Source organism: Ochotona princeps, chromosome 2, assembly GCF_030435755.1.
Source record: "Ochotona princeps isolate mOchPri1 chromosome 2, mOchPri1.hap1, whole genome shotgun sequence".
NCBI lineage: Eukaryota > Metazoa > Chordata > Mammalia > Lagomorpha > Ochotonidae > Ochotona > Ochotona princeps.
In genome coordinates, this window is record NC_080833.1 from 98,826,673 (window position 1) to 98,839,840 (window position 13,168).

General features: G+C 44.9%; 1 protein-coding gene across 4 annotated transcripts in view; it reads left to right on the forward strand.

Annotated features, from left to right (window-relative positions):
* Positions 1–12,850, forward strand: part of SLC22A15 (solute carrier family 22 member 15) — a 78,972-nt gene extending 66,122 nt beyond the window's left edge. For 2 of the 4 annotated variants that reach the window (XM_058660102.1, XM_058660103.1), the window contains 4 exons: positions 4,131–4,251; positions 7,301–7,373; positions 10,322–10,510; positions 10,800–11,317. In XM_058660102.1, the coding sequence (XP_058516085.1) occupies positions 4,131–4,251; positions 7,301–7,373; positions 10,322–10,510; positions 10,800–10,889 (473 nt within the window). In that variant the 3' untranslated portion in view covers positions 10,890–11,317. Of the gene's footprint in view, positions 1–4,130; positions 4,252–7,300; positions 7,378–10,321; positions 10,511–10,799; positions 11,318–12,146 lie in introns of those variants that run through there. The other 2 variants (XR_009244902.1, XR_009244903.1) reach the window with 2 other exon arrangements.
* Positions 12,851–13,168: the final 318 nt, after the last annotated feature.

The following is a 13,168-nucleotide window of genomic DNA, read 5'->3' on the forward strand; positions in this document are numbered from 1 at the left end:
GGGAATATTATGAACATTGTTGTGTTGGTAAATTCAACTTAGACAACATGGAAAATTTCCTGGGAAGATACAGTCAGAACTTGCTCAAAGATAAGTAGAAACCTGAGCAGCCCTATTTATAAAGCCCTATAAAGAGACTGGATTATAGCTTGAAACATTTTCACAAATGAAATTTCAGGTCCAAATGATTATTCTGTGAAACACACAAATAAGAAATAATACCAATTCTACATACATCTCCAGAAAATAAAGGGAAAACTCCCAGCTTAGTTAGTGAAGCCAACAATTAACCCTGGTTCTTAAACCAGACAGACTTTACAAAAAATATCAAAGTCTACATTACGTCCCTCATTAACATATATGAAAGTTCATAACAAAATATTAGCAGAGTAGACACACCAGTGCATACAAAATGTACTAGATCCTGACCAAGCTAAGTGTACCCCACAGATAGACAGCTAATATACTATTCAAAAGTCAGTGTTATTTACTATATTAAAAAATGGAAAAAGAAAAAGTCATTTCAACACTTGCAGAAAAAACACTCATTAGAACTTACTTGTTGATTTATATATATAATATATATATATAAATTATATATGTAGAGAGAGATATATAGTCAGCAACCAGAAGTAGGAGAAATTTACTTAATCTGAAAATAGATGTGAAAAGACAACCTCCAGTTAACTTACGCTACATGTTGGCATCCTAGATGCTTATTTCTCAGGATTAGAAAGAAGAAAAGGGCGTCTCTTTTAAGCCCTTCCTGGAACATTGTGCAGAAAATACTAATGAATACAATAAGGCAATAAAAAGAAATTAAAGCAATCTAACTTGAAACAGATATAAAATTGACTCTTGGACACACTGTGATCATCTGCACTGAAAAATGCTAAGGAATCTAAGAACAAATCTTTTAGAACTAGTAAATGAATAGCAAGTGCACTGGCCCAGTAGGCTGGTCTTCTGCCTTCAGCGCCAGCATCCTGTATGGACACAAGTTCTAGTCCTGGCAGCTGTTCTTGCCATTTAGCTCCCTGTTATGGACTGGGACACAATAGAGGATGACCCGAGACCATGTGGGAAAACCAGAAGAAGTTCCTGGCTCCTGGGCAGTGAACCAGGCAATAGAAGATCACTGTGGAAGAAAAGAGAAAAGAAAAGAAGAGAAGAGAAGAGAAGAGAAGAGAAGAGAAGAGAAGAGAAGAGAAGAGAAAAAGGAAAAGGAGGAAGAAGAAAATGTCTGTGTATCTCTCTCTGTAAATCTGTCTTTCAAATAAAAATCTTTAAAAAATAAAAAGAATGGGTGAGCTTAGCAGAGCCATGTGAGACACTTTCCACCTTATAGTTATTTTTAAATTTTTGCTTAACTTATTTCATAGTAGAGAAGAGACAAAGATCCTCCGTCTGCTGGTTTGATTCCCAAATTCTCATAATAGCCAGGATTGAGCTAGGCTGTAGACAGCAGCCTGGAGCCCAATCCAGGGCTCCTGCATGGGTGGCAGAAGACCAGAGCTCCTGCATGGGTGGCAGAGAACCAGGGCTCCTGCATGGGTGGCAGAGAACCAGGGTTCCCACATGGGTGGCAGAGCACTCAAATATTTGAGCTCTCACGCTGTTAGCTAGGATGTGCATTAGATGGAAGCTACAATTGGAAGTGGAGACTAGACTTGAACCCAGGTACCCTATTATGGGATGTGGATGTTTGAAGCGATGCCTTAAATATTTTTAACATATGAGTAATACAGTTTAGTGTGGGGCAGGCTTCCTGCTACAGCAGTTAACCCTCTGCTTGTGTCCCAAATCAGAGTGCTGGGGTTCAGGTCCCAGCTCTGTGTCTAATCCAGCTGTCTGTAATGCACACCCTGGCTGGCAAAAGGGGTGGCTCAAGGACTTGGCCCTGTGCCACCTAGATGGAAGAGCTAGCTGGAGTTCTGCACCTGCCTTCAGTCAGCCTGAGGACTGACTCTCGTGGGCGTTTGGGCAGTAAACCAGTGCGTGAAAGATTTCTGTCTGAATTTTTTCTCTCTATGCTGCTGCTGTTCCGCCTTTCAAATAAATGAAAATGAAAAAATTATAAAAATAAGAATAAAAATTCCTTATGATTACCTGATGGATGAAGTGGATTACTAAGAGGGATGGATGCTGCTTTAGATCAGTGAAATGTGTGTCTGGGACATACAGGTATGTTTTATTCTGGTAACCCCCACAAAAGGGCTTTGAGAAATTCTATAGAAAACTAGTTCTGAAAATTCTCTTTAGTGCTTTCATCATTGGAATAAATTTGTAACTTCCACAACATGGAAGTATACTTTTAAGCATTTTCTGTTTTAAAAAGATTTCATTTTAATTTTCCCTTTTAAATCACTTTTTTCTAAATAGTAACTTTGGGCATTCCTTGGGAATCATCAGTAATTTCTAACTATCAGATAAAGAATCAGGTCAGGAATCCAGGACCAGCCCAGTGGCTGCAAAGCCGTCCTAGCTCTAACTAAAGATGATGAGCAGCCCAGCAGCTCCGGTGTGCAAGTCCCCAAAGGATAAGAAATTCTCTTCTAATAAATAAAGCTATCTAGAATTGACATGGGCTTCCTTGGGGAAGGCAGGATTTCCTCCTAGTTCAAGCAGTGACCACAGAGTGCATCGTCAGGAGCACAGGAGAAGTCAGAGCATCAGCTGGGGTGTCAGACTGATGGGAGTATCTGTGGGCCAGTGGCAAGAGCCAGGCTCCCTCGTCATCTGTGTCAGCTATAGCTGCAGGTGTCTAAGCCTCACACAGGAGCTTTCTTCCAGCTTTGGATCATGCAAGTGATCACACGATGAACTTCCTGTGACGTGCAACTTAAATTTGAGGCTGGCAGACCTCTAACCCAGTGGAGATGTTGTCAGGTGCTGCCACTCGCTTCAGAAATGCCTTCCTGCATTTGTGAAACATTCTCAGAGATCATTTGCGGTCAGGCAAATGTGAGCATCTTTGCTTCATTGCCACCCAGTACAGTTTTCCTGAGTTACTCAGTTCACTCAACAATAATCAGTGAATTTAATTTGCACTCATTGGTTGAGGGAAAAGTTGTTAGATCTCACAAGTCCATTTGATTCATTTTCCAGAAGCACAATGTGGCTTAAAAATACATTCAGCATTCAGAAGAGCCATGGACAGGAGAGGAGAAAGCCTGCCCCAAGGCTGAGGTCAGTGGTCCTGGGGCTCTGCCATCCTTCAGGCAGACGATGATGTTTCATGGTCAGAAGAGGTTGAGACTCCTGTCTGGGATGGGGAATATTCTCTTACATCTCGTACCAAGAAGAGGGAGGAAGGGCATTTGTTCTTTTCACATTATCAGTTCTTTCTGTTTTTTTTTTCTTAGTTCAGCATGTATATAGAGCACAAAAATGTGCAGCGCTGTTCTGAACACAAGTGCAAACAAAGCACCAGCCTTGCCTGAGATAGCTCCAGATGTGTTTTTGAAGTCAAAGAAGTTATCTGAGCTGTGCTAGTTGAATGGAATGGCAAAAAAAAAAAAATGGCAGTGGGGATGAAAAGAGGTAGAAGGTGTTTTCTTGGAACTGCCTAAGAGCCACACAGTCCTAAGGAACAGATGTGCTTGGTGCAGGTGTCAAGGAGGAAGAGAGGCGATTGCTTGTGATGGGGAGGACAGCGCTGTTGACCTCCAGGAGTAAGACTTCAACAGAGAATGACACTGCAAGATAAGTGGTTCCAGGGCAGGGGCATTTGAGTGCTGGTCACTCCTTTGAGAAGTCTGATTGTGTAGGGAGGAAGTACAGCAGAGTTTATGAGAATGTTTTGTCCAAGAAGAAATTTGTTATTTTGAAGATAGAGGAAAAGGGATTCCTGAAGAAAAGAGTTTAAATATGTTTAGAACGAAGATAATTGAATTTTGTGGAATAAAGAGGAAAACCACAGTATAACTGATGGTGTTTTTGATAAGGAAATAAAATAGTTTGTGTGTGTGTGTGTGTGTGTAAGTACCAAGCCATCTGAGCAGGTAGACAGTTACACTGCCTCTTTGCTCTTTAGATGGACACGGCTGCCTCTGGCCACTTTAGAATGCCGAGAGGTTTAAAAGGGATCGTTCTGCCGACCTCACGGGGTTTATCCTTGTCCTCCTCAGACACAGGTGTGTTTGCAGTAGTGAACAGCCATTCCTTGTCCCTGCTGGGGAAACTGACCATCAGTGCTGCCTTCAACATCGTTTATATCTATACCTCGGAGCTGTACCCCACGGTCATCAGGTCTGTGTGCCCCAAGCCTCCTTGTCCCCTCTCACCTGCGACCATCTGTTGTAGGCTGCTGTTGTAGGCTGCTGCCCTCAGCTGGCAAGGCTGAGGAAGTTCAGCTTTGTTATGGGCTGATTTCCTTTCTCTCAGTTCCAGTAGAAGCACTTCCCGTCGCCCTGTCTGCCCCAAGCTGGTTTTATTTTCATGGTTGTCTGTTCAGTTGCCCATTCAGCAGTATCAGGCATGTACTAGGAGACAGCTGTGGCACAGTGCGTTCAGTCACTGTCTGCAATACTTGGCATCGCATAAGGGCACACATTGGAGCTCTGGCTGCTCTGTTTCCAGTCCAGCTCCTTACTAATGCATCAGGGAAAGCAGTGGAAGATAGCCCAAATCCCTGGGCCCTTTCCACCCGTGTGGGAGACCCAGATGGAGTTCTTGGCATCAGCCGGGCCCGACCCTGGCTACTGTGGGTATTTGGGGAGTGAACCTGCAAATGAAACATCCTCTCTCTCTGCTTCTGGGTAACTTTGCCAGACAGATAGGTAGGTAGGTAGATAGGTAGGTAGGTAGGTAGGTAGGTAGATAGATAGATAGATAGATAGATAGATAATAGATAATAGCAAGAAGAGAGATCCCTGATCTCACAGAGCTGACATTAGAGCACAAAATATCCACACTTTTAAAAAGAATTTTATATAATTTTCAGTGAATATTTCACTTAATTATTAGTGTGGTTTTAAAGAGCATGATGTCCTTATATTGCCAAGAACATAATTCATCCTACATTTTCTCTCATGAAGTACTCTGAACACAAAAAGCACACCCAGATTGGAAAATGGGGTGTATCCCACAGTCTGCAGAGCTGCTTCCACGGCCCTCTCAGTACCTGTTTCTGGGGCTCTAGGGCTCATCTTCTTTCCACACACGGGAGTCTTAGGGGTATTACTGCTTGTTAATTTGAAATTCGTTTTGCCAAAGATCAGTTGTCATTTCCTGGCTGTCCCTACAATCCACTTTCTCTGGCTGTTGGCCACAAGAGTAGGCTAACCATTTTGTCTGAACTGGACACTTTGGCGTACAAATATGAGAAAATTAGCAGTAAGGGAGAAGAGTGACATGTGGCCACCCTACCGAAACCATGACCGCTTTCCTATACTTTCTTACCTCTTTTCACACCTTCACTCCCTATAAAGGTAACATTCTGGATTTCCTGAAAATACATGCTCAGTCAGTTCCTGTTTGCCTGACCCTGGGATAGTTAATTAGTGTAACTAAATGGGAATACCTTTCAGATCATGAAGCTTGACTTAACAGGAGACCTAAGTGTCGGGGTCTTCCGTCACGCAGAAGAATTCACCCGACACTCCAGGTTCTGTTTCCTGAGGCACTGTATTTTTCCAACCAGTCTGTTTCCCAGCCGGTCGACTCGACTTCTACTACCTCCCGTTTTTCTTCCGTTTCTCTCTGCTTCATTCCCCAACCTCCTCGTCGCCCCTAGTCTTCTTCTGTCCGTCCGTCCGTCTCAGTCTTACGCTGTCCTCCGTCTCAGTCCGTCCATCCGTCTCCGTCTTCTTCTTCCTGTTCCCCTTTCTTCCTGGAACCCCCACCGCTAAATACAATCCTAGTCCAATCAGCTTAAAGGTCACCGATGCACGCGGCAGGTACACCAATCATAGCTCTGATCACGCGTAGCACACGTGCTAAGCTTGCAGCTATGGGCCAATCAGAAGGCACTTTCTGAAACCTGTGTACCACCAAGCTCCAGGGGGAGGAAAGGTCTCAGCGCCATCTTAGGGCACACGTGCAGTGCTCCTGACACCTAAGAGATGAAAATCCGCAAAAAATTGGGCAAGAAATATTCAGATTGCATTTCTGCTTCATCCCTTATAGATGTGCCGTCCAGTGATCCTCGTGTGGCTGCTTAATGTAATTAAAATTAAATTAATTAAGAGTGCTGTTCCTTTTCCTCCCAGGCCACATTGCAAGTACCCATAACTGCATGTGCCTGGTGGCTTCCATACTGCACAGTGTAATTATGGAGTGTTTCCAGCAGCACTGCTGTGTGGGGTCCTGTGCTTCTACTCTAAGATTTACAAGGGAACTTCAAACAATTCATTACAGAAAAAACATGCATGAAGTACAAAACTCGTTATACCAAAGCAATCTTTTCATTCCATTTTTCATATACTTTTTGAAACACCCTAATCTTATTCCAGGCTCTTTATCCTAAGATTGGTAATAAAGATCAGAGATCTTTTATTTTTCTCAAGTATTCTTATTTTTTTAAAAAAAAATTATTTGTTCATTTGAAATGCAGAGAGAGAAGAGGACAAAGACAAAAACAAAGATCTGGGGGCTGGCACCATGGCATAGTATGCTAACCCTCCACCTGTGGTACCAGCATCCCCTGTTGGCACCAGTTTGAGTTGCAGCTGCTCCACTTCCAATCCTGCTGTTTGTGACCTGGGGAAGCAGCAGAGGATGGCTCAGGTCCTTGGGCCGCTGCGTCCATGTGGGAGACCTGAAGGAGGCTCCTGGCCTTGGCTGGTGGCTTTGGATCAGCTCAACCTGGCCGTTGCAAATATTTTTTGGACAATGAACTAGCAGGTGAAGGATCTCTCTCGCACGCTCTTGCTCTCTCTCTCTCTCTCTCTCTCTCTCTCTCTCTCTCTCTCTCTGTTTTTTCTTCTCTCTGTACCTCTGCCTTTCAAATAAAAATAAAACATTTCAGAAAGGACAGAAAGATCTTTCATTTGCTGTTTTACTTCCCAAATGCCTTTGGCTGCTGTGGCTGAGACAGGCCAAAGCCAGGAGCTTTCAACTCTATAGTGGTCTTCCACGTGGGTGGCAGAGGCCCAAACACCTCAGCCATCTTACGCTGCTTTCCCAGGTGCATTAGCAGGGAAATGGATCAGAAGTAGAGCAACCAGGACTCAAACCAGGCATTCCCATATAGCATGAAGATGTCTCATTGGCAGTTTAACCCTGTGTACCACAACTCCCACCCCAGGGAGTTCAGGTATCCTCTAGAACTTACTGTGTTTTTGCTTATATCTTTCAGGAATGTTGGGCTTGGAACTTGTTCCATGTTCTCCCGAGTTGGTGGCATCATTGCTCCCTTCGTCCCCTCACTGGTTGGTTTGTACCTCCTAGTTTTGTTTTGCTTCACTGTCCAGATTAGAAACACTTGTGCATTTAAGATGAACACGGTCATGACAACAGCTCTCTTTGGTCAACTGATACAGATGTGAGCCTTGGGCCTTGGAGATAAGGAGCCCAGGACCCCAGGTCCAGGGGACGACTCTTGCAAAGGGTGCTTTCCCCCGAGAGCACTGCTGGCTTGTCTCCCTGCTGTGTCCAGAGGAGGGTCAGCTGAGCCCAGGGAACTCCCTGCCTGTCCCAGTTGATCACTTAGCCGGTTAGCAAGGGCTGCTCTGCTCTGCTGTGTGCTGGGCTCCACACTTGAAGGCTGGAGATGTGCCATCATACACGATCCTCATGGTCATCGTGTGAGACAGGCATTGCACTGGCTCATGTCTACAAGATGAAAGTCCTGCAGATGGAGATGAATCCTTTCCCAAAAGTACACCACTTAGAAAATCAGGAGAAATGTATATAACATTTGGTGTTTATTGCCAAAGATATTCAACTCTGGCTGACTGCCCTGGGGCACTGGGACACCCAGCACTGTGTTTGCTGATAAGAACAAGATGTGCTCCCCGGGCTCCAGTAGTATCCCCATGGCACTGGGCCTGGGTTTGTGGGAAGGTGGATGGAAACAGGAGCCTTTCCACCTCTACCTCCCACTTCTCACTCCTCTCCCTCCCCGTTCTCTTTCCCTTCTTCACACCTTCCTCCTCTCTCCATTTTCCTCAACCTCTTTCCACTTTTGAAAAATTGGAAAGGGTGAATGGAGTGTCTGTAGGGGAAATCCTAGTTACAAGTGGAGCTAGGGCCTGGTCTGGTAGCCTGATGGCTGAAGTCCTTGCCTTGCACATGCTAGGATCCCATATGGGCACTGGTTTTAATCCTGGCAGCCCCACTTCCCATCCAGCTCCCTGCTTGTGGCCTGGGAAAGCAGTTGAGGATAGCCCAAGGTCTTGGGGCCCTGCACCCGCGTGGGAGACTCGGTAGAGGCTCCAGGCTCCTGGCTTCAGATCAACTCAGCTCCGGCAGTTGCAACCACTTGGGGAGTAAATCAGTGGACAGAAGATCTTCCTCTCTGTCTTCTCTCTCTGTATGTCTGACTAATAAAAATAGATTTTAAAGAAGACGACGACAAAGTGGATCTACTCCTGGAAGTAAAAGTCCGAACCAGAGCATCCTAAGGCTCAGCACAGCATTTGCCCAAATTCTAAAACATACGTCAGCTCAGGAAGACCCAAAGTGGCAACCTGCATGCAGTGGCTGTCTGTGCTGACTTTGAACCTGTTTGTATGGGAGGAAACTATTTAAATTTTCTGAAAGAATATCTAACAGATCTCAGAAGCAATTGCTCGCACACCAGCCCTTTACCATGTCCAGTTTAGACAGTATACAACCCAAATATACATGATTAGAGTTTTGTTGTTATCTTAGTTTAGAATTTTCATTTTGTTTATTTGTAAGTCAGACATATCTTCCATCTTTGGGTTTGCTCTCCAGTTGCTGCAGCAGTGGAGGCTGGGCCAGGCCAGTGCTGGGAGCCAGGTCCTTTTCTGATCTCCCATGTGGGTGGCAGGGACCCAAGGACATGACCTGTCAGCAACTGCTTCCTGGGATACACATTAACAGGAAATTGGGTCAAGTCAGCAGTGGAGCTAGGAAGTGAACTCAGAAATCCCAATGTGGCATTTTTGCATCCCGAGCATTGTCTTAACTGCTGCATTAAGTGCCTGGCGATGTATGAGTTTTTTTTTTCCAGAGATTCATAAGGATTTATTGATTTGAAAGGCAGAATTACACATACACACATATACACACACAGGATTTTGAGGGAGACAAAGACAAAGAAATTTTCCATCTACTGGTTTATTCCCCAAGTGACCTCAAGTGCACAGGCTGGGTCAGATCAAAACCATGAGCCTGGAACTCCACCTGGGTCCTCCATATAGGTGGCAGATACCTATTATCTTTCTCTGCTTTCCCAGGCACATTAGCAGGGAGCTGGATCAGAAACAAAGCAGCCAGGACTCAAATCCATGCTTGTATATGGGACACCAGTGTCTTGGGTGGCAGCCTAACCTACTGTATCATATTACTGGCTGCTTTCTGAGTTTTTGTATCTTTTATCCCTGGACCTGTTGATTATAACATCAAACTACATGGGGTGCTTTGACCAGTTCCAAGGTTGAGGAGTTTAAAATTCACCATCAGGGCCCGGCACAATAGCATAGTGGTTAAAGTCCTCGCCTTGCACGCGCCAGGATCCCATAAGGTCTCCGGTTCTAATACTGGTGGCCCCACTTCCCGTCCAGTTCCCTGCTTTGGGCCTGGGAAAGCAGTTGAGAACGGCCCAAAGCCTTGGGACCCTGTACCCACGTGGGAGACCCAAAAGAGCTCCTAGCTCCTGGGTTCGGATTGGCTCAGATCCAGCCGTTCCGGTCACTTGGGGAGTGAACCATCGGATGGAAGATCTTCCTCTCTGTCTCTCCCCCTCTGTATATCCACCTTTCCAATAAAAATAAATAAATCTTTAAAAAAAATTCACCATCATTATTTTGGAGTGCCTGCCAGTGAGGAATATGTAGGGGGCCATTTTGTTATAAACTTCTGGAAAAGTACACTAGGATCTCTGTGAACTTTGGCTGGGCTGGCCCTCCCTGCTCAGATGCAACCCTGGTCTGTTATCCCCAGCCTGTGTGTAAATCAGCCCGATGCATCTGTGCCACTTCCCCTTGCTGTCCATGTAGTCCTATCTCCCCAGAATCCTTTCACGATTTCCCATTATACATCTCCATGGGTAGAGAAAAAAATTGGGGGAGAAACATGACCGTTTCCTCCACCCTTGCCCAACATGACTGCCCCCCACTGCCTGCCTGATGGCAACTGCCAAGGAAACTAACACTGAGGTTGTGTGTTTACCTCCCTGCTTATTCCTCAGAAATATGTGCAGTGGTCTCTCCCCTTCATTGTCTTTGGAATTACTGGCCTGACCTCGGGCCTCCTGAGTTTGCTGTTGCCAGAGACGCTCAATAATCCGTTGCTCGAGACAGTTTCTGACCTTCAAGTGTATTCCTATCGGCGGCTGGGGGAGGAGGCACTGTCTCTGCAGGCCCTGGACCCTCCACAGGTAGGAGGGTGTCTTCATAATCCTTCCCAATAGCCAGGGATGCTGGCTTTTTGAGAACAAGGATATCCCTGCAAAGTGGGCCTCAGTGGCCCAGGTTGGGAGGTCAGGGTGGGGTGCAGAAGCCGCTTATTCTAGGAGAAAAAACAATGGCTGGTGATTCCAGAAGCTTCCTCAGAACACAGTGGGGGCTGCTGCTTTGAGGAAGGGATGGCAGAAGCATGAGTCTGTCAGTGGCAGTCAGGAATGCCATGCCACCCTCTGACTGCTGCTTTCTCCTGTCCTGTTCCAGTCTGCTGACAAGGGCAGCACGCTGGGGAGTGAGAGTGAGGAAGAGGAAGAGTTTTATGATGCAGATGAAGAAACTCAGATGATCAAGTGAGGTGGATGCCTCCCCAAAGACCAAATGATAGTCTTTTCTGCCACTCACTAAGACAGGCTGTCCGTGAGTCTTATAAAGACAGGCAAGGCTGGAACTGAGCGGACACTGAGCATGGACTGACTTCTACAGTCACAAAGGAGGCCAGAGGAGAGATTTTACGAGAGAAGCCATCACTGCCTTGAGGGGGGTTGCTATGGATTTGTCCAGAACTCAAGTCCAGACTCATGACTTCTGGGCAAATAACTCAAGTCAGCATTCCAGAGTGGTCAGCTGATCTGTGTCTAGAAATGGGATGATGTGGCCTTTTCCTTCCCGAAGATCTAGAAGCAAATATGTAAGACCAACCACCTTTCAAGTTTAACCTTCAACAGATATGTAAAATTTCTCACCATTTCAATGGACCAAGACCAAGCTCCTTTCAAGTTTAATCTTCAACCATCTTTGATATCTCCCCCCTTCCATTCTCCTCACCAGGAATCTTCAGGACCCACTGACATTAGCACTTCGATTTTATGCCCAAGAAAAAGCACTCAGAGGTCATGTGTGTGCCCTGAAGCCCTCACCTTTGATCAATTGATGAAATTTGAGTTCTTGGCTTGGTCGCAGCCTGTTGTTGCTTTGGGCTCCATGTGCCTTCAGTGCCACAGGATCCGCACTGTACAGCTGTACCAAAGCAGTGCGCTGTGAGTCAGGGATGTGGCCATGGCTCTGTTACCTGTATTTGCTACTTAAATTATGTGATTCTTTCAGTTCCTGCTTATTCCCCACTTCCAGAAAAGTTCCCATCTGAGGCTCTAGTACCAGCAATTAGCTTCTAAGTCATGCTCGCTCTAAGTGCTAAAGCTTTGTCGAGGAAAGGGGCAGTGAAAAAGTGATGTGTTCAACAGTTGGATGTAAAGGGAACAAAAGGTTTTTAATAAGGGAAGAAAGAAAATCATCTTTCCTAAGTTTTTGTTTGTTTTCAGTGTTGTGCAAGGAGACTTGGGCAACATTTGGATGCTTCAGATCTTGCCCTACCTGTGAGGTCAGAATGGAGAGCACAGTGATTTCCTGGGAAATGTTGACTTTTACTTAAGTGTTCTCAATTTCCTAGTAGATCAGCATTATGCTTAGTTCCCTAAATTCATGTTGAAAATGCTTGTTTTCCCCTGAAACTTTAAGACTGTCTCAAGTGGAAGTTTGAATTAGAAGTCAGCAAGTTTGGGCAGCTGTTGCTTTAGGTCATGTTCCCAACCAGGTACATTCCTGCGGTTTCAGAATTCCCACTGCTAGGCATCTCTTGGTGACAGAAGAATTGCAACAGAGGTGAGGCTTGTAACTGCTGCTGCTGCTCCTGAAGGTCCTGAAGGTGTCACCCCACACTGGGTGCAGGCACTATCCTGTTTTGTCTTGCAGCAATGGCTCGTTTTGCCATCTGTACCTTTGTACTTGCTGGAGCACTTCTATGTACTTTATGCCCCAGTTGTATGTTGGGCTCTGCATCACTGGGTCATTTCTACTCCTGTTGATTTCTCTGTGCTGAGCCGAATTACAATAAGGATCTAATAAATTTCATTGTTTCTACCCGCCTAACAGACTGTGGGGCTTTTGCCATTATCCTTTTTGTAAGTGATGAACAAAATCTGACCCAAAGTTTCAAACTATAGAATCCTACTTGTCTGTCTTTGGAGGCTGGGGATTGGCCCCTCATCAATAGAAGGAAGGCAGGTGTAAACATTTAATTCTTGTGAAATGAGAAACCTTTTAAAATAAAACAGTGCATTAATGTGTCTGTCATTTTTGGTTAGTTTCGAGTTCTTTTTGCATTATAAGAGTAATACCATATTTCATTACAGAATGTTTGGAAAGTAGAAGTTTAAAAATTTTATCGTTTCTGGACCCAGCACCCAAAGATGACTGGTGTTATGGTCTGGCTACATTTGGTGAATAATTGAGAGTTATTTCTGTTAGGACTGACGTTGACTCTGGCCAAGTAGTTGAGGATTCCATTAGTTCTGCAGCTGGGCTTCCTTGCGTCCTAGCCAGGAGGCAGAAGGAAGGATGGAGGAGCCTACAGTTTAGATTCATGTTGTTTGACAATCAACTATTCTTGTCTGATGTGTCACTGAATTTTGTTTCAAGGAAATCCTTTAACAAAGTAATTCCTGGTTTTTGTTTCTTCTGTCTTTGTAAGAGCAGGTAATTTTAACATTTGATCATAACTGTTAGAGAATATTGATCGTGGAGTAGATGCATTCATGCATATTTGTATCAATTAAATTATTGTAAATGCTAATTGA